Raw genomic sequence first — 11,059 nt, forward strand, 5'->3', positions numbered from 1 at the left:
GGCTTGTGGACTTTTGTAGGGAGATTGTCAGTCCTTCTGCGTAATGGCTGTTATGTAAGTGAGCTGGTCAAAGAAAAGATGTCTATATTCATCAGTAAGTGAGCCATTGTACATGTAGGCTGGATGACTTACTTATTTGATCAGGAGAACTACATTATGATACCTGTTCAAATAATCACTAGGTTGCAGCACCCAGAAAACTATGAAATCTTGGATGGCTCCCTGCCTCCCCACAAAAAATTATGTACTTAGGTAGTTTACATTGTCTGTCCTGTCTGTTGTAGAAAATTATGAGTGAATGATATGGGTTTGAGAACAGTACATCACCTTGCTCAGACCTGTAGTTATCCACATGCATTCTCCCTGCACTTCCATGGTGCAGCGGGCAGTGATACCACATAGTTCATGGGCCAGCATAATGCTATCAGGGCCAGTTTCATTGTTGATCTGCTGATAATAGCCATGTTTCCAGAACTTGACTTCCAATTCCTTGCTGGTGGATTGTCAGACATTCCTGAAATGGAGACATAAGAACTTACAGCCACTGATAGAGATGAGCATGTGGTACTTGTTCCTCCAGAGGTATGAGCCAGGCAACCACAGCAAACATGTGTGGCTCAGTCATACCCTTCTGTCCATGAACAAAAACCTGGCAGAGTTCTCCAACCTGCTGGGTGCTGCATTGGGCATGGAATAGTACAAGTGAGTCCACCTTGTTGTGCTTGTCTTGTCATGCCATGAGTACACGCTTTCCTTCCAGTCTAAGCTCAGAGTGGAAGATTGCCTTGGTGTTCAGGAAACAGCTTCCTGGGATGGGGGAAGCTTTGCAAGGTCGGCAAAGCTTGAGATTGGAGTGATTGCAAGAATACCAAGTGAAGAGCACGTCCTGAAGCTGGCAGTCTAGTCTGTCAACTTTGCTCATGACCCCAGTGTGGACAATTTGACCATGCACTCACTCACTTGCAGCATGCTCTGCCTCTGCAGCCATGGCTGCTAGCATACCAATCCATGCAATGTCCCAGGATTGCTTGCCCAACTGCATGGCAACCAAGCATGTGAGTGAATCTTGATGCTGTGTGGCCAGCAGGGTATTCTGTGTTCATTGAATCAGCAAGGAAGGCCAGTTCTGAAAGAGGGAGGTGATACTATCTGGGAGAGGCTCATCTCTCTTTTGAATTCTCTAGCAAATGTGAGCTTGATTGCTCCACCCTTATGACCATTGGTTTCAATGGTCTTCAGAACCTTGTTGAGCCTCTCAAAGAGGAAGGTCCAAAAACAATGGGGTGGTCCATAAGATTGCAGCTGCACTGCCATGTGTACAAACCAATGAAACGTTGGGGTGACATTTGGCTTGCCATAGATCTATATAGCAATCAGCCCACATCAGTTATGTGAGTGAGCTAGTCAGGGTACTCACCTCAATGTACTCTCTGAAAAATTCTTTATACAGCTCGGATGCCTGCACCAGGTCCTCTTCCTGGAGCTGGCGACACATGTATATTTTGAGTACACAGGCAAGCTTGAGGTAGTTGCTCACTGCTTTGGGATGTGCCTTGGATCCCAGTTGTAGGAGAATGGGCAGAATCTGGTACTTGTCAGATCTGAGTAAGTATTCAGAAGGAGAGTGCACTGCGACCAGGCCATATAGTATGGCCAAAGCCCTCTGCTCATCAGAAGGCAGGCTGCCTCTACCAGGATACCTGACCTGTGAGGGTAAATGAGCATACCAAGATGGCATCTCAAATGTTGCCAATATGGCATGGATATCATCCAACTCTCAAAGAGTGCCCACCTCGGTCCTTTCCCACAAGACTACCTGCTTGTGTTGTGGATCTTTGCCACCAACAACCCAGTTCAAGTACCACAGTGTTTTGACAAGGCCTGTGTAGAATTCAGTACTGATGAGATAAGCACACAGGCACACACCTTGAAGAAATGTGTGCATGGGATCAATTACTCCCATGTGGACAGAATTGAAGTAAGGGAGGTGACAAAATTCTGATCATCTCACCCCATACTTCTTGCAGTAGTCTTTGATGACCATCTCTCCAGAGGACAAGCAAATTGTCAACCAAAGGCCAGAGAAATCACTGTAGTTGTTGAGCAGTTGGCTCCTTGGGACCAGGTAGTATGCCAACTAAAATGAGGTTGTGAACCTGAAATCAGAGTTCTGGGGGTAAGTTTGCAATGCAGACAGAGAGTGGGCCTGTTGAGTGTGCTTCAGCAATGCTAGACTGGTTGGGATTGAACCAATCCATTGACACCAACACTCCCAGATGGAGCTCATCTTGTTCTTTGGCTTGTTCACACATGCAAGGGAAGAAGAGAGATCCGTCAGGGCCCTTCATGTCTTGCCAGATGCTGCCATCTTGCAAAGAGGTGTACAATCCCCTTGTAATAGTGTGATCCAGATAAGTCTTGCACCACAATTCAAGGAAATCCACAAGCTGCACTGATAAGAGATCATATGAGACCTCCTTACAAGGCCTGGGATATCCAATTTGAGGGGCAAAAGAGTACAGAGCAGTATCACAATGCAAACATAGTCTCTGCCAATCCTCTTCCTGAACATCATCCTCTAAACCCAGTTCATCCATCAAATTGCCATCAGCCTGCTGCTGTGTGAAATCTTCAAATTCCCAGCAGGTAGGGCATATTGTTTGCACCTCAAAGCAGTCCCACATTCCCAAACATTTGTATATAGTTCTCAAGGTGTGAGGAGGAGCAGCTGAGGGCACAAAGGTATTGACCAGTTGGAGCACAAGGAGGATTACCAAGATATCATGGAGGATTGTTGCCAGGAAATCACACACAAGATGTGGGAGTTGATAGCATGCATGCAAATGTAGGAGAATAAGGCATATAGCCCATACAGCTGCATTAGCATGCATGTTCCAGTAGCAATCCAAGGGCATTTGTTCTTGCTGCATGGGGGGTTGCTGCGCCATAGCAATAAGGAGGGGGATGGCTAGTTGTTCCACCAGGACACCATCTGCATCCCAATTCCTGGTTGGCAGTGGATCCAGGTCAAAATCCATAGGAGGAGAAGAAGGTGGGTCAGTCAGCAGGATAGAAATTAAGTTAATCAAAGGCGAGGCAGGAGGGGGCACAGGAGGAGATATCTGGTCAGTGAGTGAGCTGGTTGACAGCATGTCTCCTACTCCAAAGAGGGCGGATTCTAGAGGTACAGGTCAAGCTCATTGTCAGGAGGAGAGCAAGGAGCCACATCATCAAATCTGTTGGGGGCAATCATATGGAACTCATGGGATGATGGATACTGCAGGTGGGCAAGCACTGCTGCACTAATGGGCCCTGAAGTTACTGAATGAGTGGATTATCAGTTAGTTATTGCCCTCGAGGCATAGATACAGATTAGAAAGGTGTCAAGGGGTGATGATGCTTGCACTCCAGAGGCAGCACAAGAAAAAGCAGAACAAAAAAGAGGGGGACAAGAACATTTACGTGGATATGGTGACTGCCCCATCAATGCCAGCAAGAAGCCAGGGAAGAAAGGATGATGATAAAATCTTGCTGGGAAACTTCTTCTCTTCTCTCGCCTTCCTTGCCCACATTTTTTTCTCCTCCTTCACCATCTTCTCCTGAGTCCTCTTCTCCCACTCCCTATTCACCTTCTCCTCCAACCTCTTGGCCTCCTGGAGTTCCTTCTCCTTTCTCTCCTCTTCCCTCTGCACCTCCCTCCTCCTTGCTACATCTTCCCTAGCTGTATGCATGCAGCAATGGGATCGAAAGCCTTGATGTGATAGATGATGTGAGGGGCCACAGTGACAGTACTCTCTGGGGGCTGCAGAGAGACACCTGCTGCCATCGTTGCCTTGTACATAGGGGCCAAAATGATGGGTTGTGCAGTGGGGGTGTACTCTGGGAGCTCATTGAAATCATCAAAGTCCAGACTGATTGTGCTCAGGGCCCTAGGGATGTCATTTGTTTTGTAGACAGGTGGGGGAGTGATGCAGGCATTCAGGTCGCCCTTGCACAGGCCAAGTGTAGGTTCTCCAATAATGTGAGTGAGCTGGTCAGAAGCTGCAAGATCAGCAGCTTCAGGGTTGCAGTGGACTACAGTGTCAGTAGTCAGACCCTCATGCAGGGTAAGGGTGAAGTTGACAGTTATGTGAGTGAGCTGGTCAGAGACTGACAGAAGAGAAAGAGAAAGGTGGTTGACACAGTCCACAGATTCAGCGGAATTTGTCGAGCTGACTGCAGTAGCAGCAGCCAGGCCCCCTCACAGGCAAGAGGCAATGTCAGTTATGTGAGTGAGCTGGTCAGATCCATGGACAATTACATGCCTGCCCCCTGCATGCATGTTGTTCACATCCAGGGGGCAGGGTAGTCCACAGGAATGCACCACAGAGCCAAGATCTATCAAGCAGTTAGACAAGTACATACAAGTCACTACAACTTGTGCATACCCAACCCCTGGCCATCCAAGCAAATGGCACCTTCTGAGGAAGACATGGCCATTATGATGGTGATGTTCCTGCAACCCATAGTTAGCTAACATGTATTAGTATGCACAAATCAAACCAAAACTTACAGAGTGACTATGATATAGAAACAAATTGATAATTGCAGCTAGGCAGATGTTGTGGTTTGAGTTCAACATTGGTCAGAGGGGTGGAGGCAATGAGCTCACCCCTTTGCACCCTTGTCGGATTTTGCCAAGTCCGACGACCCTGAGCACCACAAAATTCTTTGAAGTCCTCCTCGACTTACCTGTATGATCAAACAAACCGATTTACTTGCTCTTTGCTGTCCTCAACGGATTTTCTGCTTGACTTTAACATTAATACTCTTTCCCCGGTGGACGACATAGAAATCCGACTCGAAAGCTTCTGCACGACAATCAACACTGCTTGCCTCATGTGTGGAGCATGGCCAAGCATGAGGCTCGGCCAGCTCACTCACATTACTCACAGAAATTCCCACCATTTCACGCTAGAAGGTAAGAGTATCTTAGTACATTATTTCTATAATGAACAACATATGTTAGAAGCCCCTGTGTACCGCCCCTCAACTCGTGAGCTCATGAGTGGCGGACTAACCCCTTTCCCCCTAGGACCCTTGCTCTCTCTCCATCTCCTTTTCCAACCACCATCACCTCAACAGTCAAGAAAGATAGAAATTTGTCAAGAAATGGTCAAGAATGTCGGCAGTCGTCATGGAAGAAGCCCCCCCTTCATCCGCCATTGCCCTCCACCCCCTTGGGCCTGTGGACGAAGCCAAGCTCTGCCTGGTGACAGCGGAGCTCATCACCGCGCTCAATGACACCCGAAGCGCGAAGAAAATTGTGAAGGATACGAGGAAGGCTGGGGGGAAGGCCCCTGTGATTGAGGTGGTGGAGGGAGAGCAGGGCTCGTCTTTGGTTGGCCGGAAGGACAAGCAACAGCAGCTGTTGAAGGATGGGCTCGCGGACGCCGCCCGGATGAGAGTCGAGGAGGTGAGGGCGGGCTTGGAGACTGCCCTCGCGCAGAAGCAGACGGTGGAACGCGTGGACCAGGTAAGTTCCGGTTCTCCATGATGCATATAGCTCACTCGCATCTGAGTTATGTGAGTGAGCTGGCCGGTGAAGGCAGCTCACTCACAACTCTGCTACTGGCCGGTGAAGGCCAGCTCATCATTCTGCGCGCTGACGACCTGCAGATCTTTCCCAAGCAGGTCGTCGAGCACACCCAGCCAACCCCTGCTGCCGTTCCCAGTGGCTCCGAGCCATCTGGGCCCTCCAAGGCCCCAGATATTGAGGTCGAAATCGACCCCAACACCTGTGCCCTTGACGTTCTCGAGCAGCTCTGTCGTCCTGCGATTAATCTTCGCGTGGCGACCAAAGAAGAGGTGCTGGCAGAGGAAGGAGCGCATAGCTCCTCTCGAGACGACACTGGGATACCGTCGTGTGGCAGAGAAGAGAGCTGAGGAGGAGCTTGAGGCACGGGAGGGCATTCTCCTTGCTCACAAGCGTGAGTTCGAGGCGCAGGGACACAAGCTGAGGGGCAAGGCGGCAAAAGAGTTCCACGCCGCCCAGCCCAAGAAGAAGGTCAGCGAGAAGCTGACGTTCGAACGCAATCGCCTGCGTTTCAAGCGCTCGCAGGTGAAGGAGTCTGTTAAGACGGGTGGGAAGAAGGTATGGACCTTCACGAAGAAGGTCCCCGGGCTCTTGCGTGACAACGCACAGGCCATCGCCAATGGTGTGGCAGAGTGTGGTGAGCTGATGTCTGCAAACGTTATTAATGCACTCACTAACGTTTGCTTCAGCTGCTCATTTCTGTGGCCACATCGTCCGTGTTACGCTCGGCATCCCCCCCGTCACGGCGGCCATCCCCGGTGCTCTTGTCGGTGCTGCTGCGGCCCTCAAAGCTGCTGCTGGTAGGGAATAGTTTTTTTTAAAAGTCAATATGTCATAGCGATACCCTGTACGAGTGAGCTGGTACTTCCGACCAGCTCACTCACATAACTGATAAAATCCGAAACGCGTTACCCCCATTCCAGAGGTGGAGAGCACGCATAGACTGATGAGTAGATTAGATTACCTATTCCAATGACCGTCCTAGCTATTCTATAAACCATAGTGGTGCTGGACCTGTTCTTGAGCCATATCACCTGCTCTCGGGTTCAGTACGGGATGGGCAAGGAACCCTATCCAGTCTGGACAACCCTTGGACAAACCGTATCCTGAATGCGGTGAATGCAAACCTTTTCGCTCTCTTGCTCTCTCACGCTGCCCTCCTCGCCGAGCTCAGCCCAATCAACATCACCCTCTCCCGAACCTTCTTCTCCACTCCCATGCCACATTCCAACCTCTCCACATCTGTCCTCGTCCTATGCTCACTCATAGCGCGGTTCGTCTCCTGTACCACAAGGTCGACCTGTCGATCATCAAACCCCTTGATCCGGCCTATGTACGCTGCTGGCAAAGGCTGGGAAGCGAGAGCCGCCATCGCCCGGAAGAGGACGTGTGCTGTCCACCTGCAGGGCAGGCCGACCGTAGGCAGCGTCGGGTACAACCGGGCTGCCGTCTGGGCGAGCAACGCGAATTCTAGAAGAGAGATACCGGCGTCGTCGTACGGCTGTTGGGCGACTGTGGTCACGTTACGCCGAGATTTGAGGTATGACGTGCGGGGTTCGAGGCAGGAGGCGAATATCTCTGCCCACATTGCTAGCCTGTGCCAAGTCAGCCATGTTCGGAATTGAAGGCAAAGGAGCGGACCGCGGCTTGTTCCCCTTCTGCCCGTCCTTTGATTCCTGATCATGGTCTGCATCCCAGACGACAACAGCGACAGGCTCGTCATCGTCGTTCCCCGCTAACCACAAGACGAGCCAATGATGCCCGTTGAGATCCCCGCTCATGTTATACTCACATTTCGTGATGTAGGTGTCTTCTGCTGCTGGGTCGTGTATGCATGCATGGAGGAAGTCTGTGCTGGCGCATGCGCAGCCGAGGGGAAGATGGGAGATGGGCACGCTGAGGATGTAGGGGTGAGAATGGGTGAAGGAGGATGTGAACGATGGTGGGTGGGGGAGGGAGTGTGATGCGCCCATGGTGGTTCGCTGGATGAGAGGGGGGGGGGAGGGGGACGTTGATGAGGGGTAGATGTATGCGGTGGGGCGGCACGGAGATAGGCGATTAATGGTAAGTGCGGTGATGTGCTGATGAAGTAATTCACCAAGGTGAGACAAGGTTGACACGGAGGAATGAGGGGAAAGTGAGACAGTACGTGGGGCATATCTGCTAGCTCATCGGTGCATTATATATGTCTCATCACTAGCCAGTAAAATGAGGGACAACATCGAAACCCGTGCACCGTCCCCCTCCCTCCCTCTGTCTTCCCCCTCCTTCCCCCTCATCCAGGCCATCTCTTGTGGCCGCTCTAAGTACGCTCTAGCCTAAGCGCACATAGACTCCCGCGCGGGACCCGCGACAGAAGCGTTCCCCAGGGCCGGCAGGAGTGTGGCATGACGACCAAGGGCCTATCGCAGGCCGTATCGCCGCTCTAAGGCCTCTTTGACCATGGAGGGGAAGAACTAAAAGAGGGAAGAAGCGCTGGTGCCAGAGAGGGAATTAGGCTCTCAGGAAGGTGCGCTGTTAGAGACGGGTATACGAAGCTGGGAAGATGGTACACCCCTCAGGGGCCAAACGGGACAGGCACCCGATTAGAACATTCAGCCCGAGTTGTGGACGGACATACGGCATCCTTATCCGCGTCCTGCTGCCCCAAACGCCGGGAGCTCGGCCGGACGGACTGACATGTTATGATCCGACACAAAAACTCTCTTTGTTACCAGAGAATGGTTGACAAGTCCTGTCCAACAAGTTGTCCACCTGTCACCTGATTCCAGGCGGAGCAAACGTCCATTGCCGCTTTTTTTGTTCTTCATCAACGTTAACTTGTGCTCATGACGTCTCGGCGCGGGCGGCACTCATGAGCTAGGAAGCGAGCTTATCCCTCCTCTGTTGTTACGATCTGGCGAGTATGGTCTGGCAACCTCTGGCTCTACACTTGAATGCCCGTGTGCATTCGCGCAACGGGTGGCACAGGGGGTTGGTTAGCTTGTTGCTAGCGCGTTAGGGGATAGGATGCTGTGAGCTCTTTGTCGGTGTTTGATACGAAGGAGGATCGGCATGGATAAAGGGTGATACTATGTAAATGAATGAACTCATCATACGGCAATACACGAACTCCGACATAGAATGGTGGGAGGAACAGAGAATTCGGCTCGAGCGTCAACCAATCCTTCGCATCTCCACCAAGACGGGGCTTGTTGGCCAATTTCCCGCTCGCCTCGGAATGGGATGGGATGACGTGGATTAGGGAGAATCCTCCTGTGGGAGGATCGGAAGACGCATACGTGTATTTTGGCTGCTAGTGCCTCAAAGTAGCCAGCTAGGGGCAGGCTGTCGAGCGCTTCCTCTAGTAGATTGGCAGGAATTAGGAAAGAGCAGGGTGGGAGCGCGTTCGGGCTTGTCTTTCTTTCTGTTACGAAATTGGCTTGTTGATACAGGCACACAACCATGCCTTCAGTTCAAATGCAACACGGGTTTGGCTGATCATATTGATCATATCCTCCAGCTCCTCAGTGCATGCCAGTGCGTGGTCTGATGTTCCGAGAGTGCTGGACGATGTGCTGGGCAGAGAGGGCAGACCAACGCTGTACAAAATACCAGGCAGTGAAGAATTGAGGACAAAGGGGAAGAGAAGCACTGCGTCGTAGGATCTCTGGACAAGAGAGGAATGTCTCGTTCGCCCCAAAGAGCAGGACACATGCGGTCACGTGCTGACGCGTTCCTTATGTCACACACACTTGAAGGACGTGTGGCTGCAACGTCTTTCAGCACGCTTGTTATCTCACGTTCGCCATCAACGGTGTTGAGCTCCACTTGAAGTTCAGCTTCTTTCCTTCTACTTTCTCCCCTCTACTTTGACGCCTATATCGTCAACGACGCTGCCATCGCACAGCCTCGCCGACTCTCACCCTTACCTGATCTATCTGGAGGTAGGTCCACCTTCCTCCTCAACAAACATGTGCGATCAACATGAATTGCCAATCACCAGCACCCAGCAGGCATATGCAGTGCTTGACATTCCCTTGCAGTATCTGGACAACATTGTTCTTCAATGGTCAATGACTTGGAAAAAAGCAGATGCATCAATTCCCACTGCACTGACTCACAATTTGGTTGGTGATGGCTCATTTGGTGTCATTGTCAAATATACCGTGAAATCCAGTGATTGGAAGCAAGTTGTGATTGCCAAGGTGCTTAAACCTGTGCCTGGAGTCTCTCTCAAAACTGAGTCTGAGATTATGACCATGGGTATGATAAGAGGTATGTAGTTCAACCGACATCTTTGATCTGCCATATGCTGATGCCCATTCCAGAAAAAACAAGCATTTGTATTCTGGAGATCTATCTTTGGTCCTTATCAACCAACAATGAACTGGGTCATCCATGGATCCTCATGGAATACATACCTGGACTGCACCTTGACCACAAATTCAGCAAGCTGCCTACCCAATGCCAACTTGACATCATTACCCAAGTAGCGACCATGCAGGGGGAGCTCTTTCATCTCTGCTCCCACCATATTGGCTTGCTATTCCCAGCACTTTGGGAAGGATCTTCTGCCTTAGCTTGTCTCTATTGCTGATCCAACCCAAAAGGTGTCCGAAATATCAGTCTGATGGGTGGTGAGTGAGAACTTGCTAGGGAAAGAGGGGAGAGATGGGGAAAGTCAGTAGGAATACCAGAGTCAGCCTGTAGCTGAGCTATCAAAAGTTGGTATACAATAATTGGAGCTTGGTGTCCGTCTAGTCCAGTCACAATAAGTCAAGTCAAAAATCTGCTAAGTCAAGTCCAGTCTGCCAGTATACCAATAATTGGATCCATATAATGCTAACAGATAAGGGGCAGAATAAGCTAGATACAGGAGTTTCTGGAAACTACTTATACTAGCTAATCTAAACTGTACTCTATACTAAACCAGTCTCTGGATACCTCTCTAAGGCAGGCATTGGCATGCCAAATATCCATGTGGGTCGATCCCTGTTGCAGAGGAGACCTGTTGTCATCATGCCAAATACCTGGGTGGTCCTGTCACCTGTGGAAACCTAATAGTTGTCATGCCAAATATCCGTGGGAGTTGACACTCATTGCTGGGGTGTGTTGTCCTGCATAGTGAGGGTCTGTAGTGCTGCGCAATGGTCTCTAAGACCTGAAAATAGCTGTGGGAATATTGGCCTGACACACCCCACTGGAGGTGGGGTTGTTCATCATGACCAACCAGATATGTCCAGATCACTGGACTGCAACTACCTCCTCTACCCAAAATGGAGTGATGAAGCCCATTTGATCAGACCCCTGAATGACCCCAAATTCATGTCTCCCAATTGCAGGAAACATGTTTGGCAAGCCCCATATGATTCTGAGCATGAATACATGGTGAACTGCATAAATCAGATCTTTGATCAACTCAAAGGCAACTTCAGCAATCAGTGAGACCATGCACATGCTGCCACAACATATGATGAGCTATGAACTCAAAAGCCATTTGAT

The 11,059-nt window shown here is 50.4% G+C and overlaps 4 protein-coding genes across 4 annotated transcripts; 1 reads left to right on the forward strand and 3 right to left on the reverse strand.

Moving 5' to 3' along the window:
- Nucleotides 1–1,107: 1,107 nt before the first annotated feature.
- DACRYDRAFT_52480 (uncharacterized protein) lies at nt 1,108–1,362 on the reverse strand (the record flags this gene model as incomplete). The annotated part of the gene is made up of 1 exon (XM_040775112.1): nt 1,108–1,362. A coding segment is annotated over one exon (255 nt), but the record flags the coding sequence as incomplete, so codon positions are not given.
- Nucleotides 1,363–2,162: 800 nt separating this feature from the next.
- On the reverse strand, nt 2,163–2,312 carry DACRYDRAFT_52513 (uncharacterized protein; the record flags this gene model as incomplete). The annotated part of the gene is made up of 1 exon (XM_040775115.1): nt 2,163–2,312. One exon carries the CDS (start codon nt 2,310–2,312, stop codon nt 2,163–2,165), a length of 150 nt encoding a protein of 49 aa, XP_040628857.1.
- Nucleotides 2,313–5,161: 2,849 nt separating this feature from the next.
- DACRYDRAFT_100200 (uncharacterized protein) lies at nt 5,162–6,490 on the forward strand (the record flags this gene model as incomplete). The annotated part of the gene is made up of 3 exons (XM_040767435.1): nt 5,162–5,515; nt 5,624–6,212; nt 6,265–6,490. 3 exons carry the CDS (start codon nt 5,162–5,164, stop codon nt 6,384–6,386), a joined length of 1,065 nt encoding a protein of 354 aa, XP_040628858.1. The 3' UTR covers nt 6,387–6,490.
- A 51-nt stretch (nt 6,491–6,541) lies between these two features.
- On the reverse strand, nt 6,542–7,299 carry DACRYDRAFT_22381 (uncharacterized protein). The gene has a single exon (XM_040772768.1). The coding sequence runs from the start codon at nt 7,161–7,163 to the stop codon at nt 6,723–6,725; it is 441 nt and encodes a 146-aa protein (XP_040628859.1). The 5' UTR covers nt 7,164–7,299; the 3' UTR covers nt 6,542–6,722.
- Between the last annotated feature and the right edge of the window lie 3,760 nt (nt 7,300–11,059).

This window comes from Dacryopinax primogenitus, assembly GCF_000292625.1.
Source record: "Dacryopinax primogenitus strain DJM-731 SS1 chromosome Unknown DACRYscaffold_9, whole genome shotgun sequence".
NCBI classification, from domain to species: domain Eukaryota; kingdom Fungi; phylum Basidiomycota; class Dacrymycetes; order Dacrymycetales; family Dacrymycetaceae; genus Dacryopinax; species Dacryopinax primogenitus.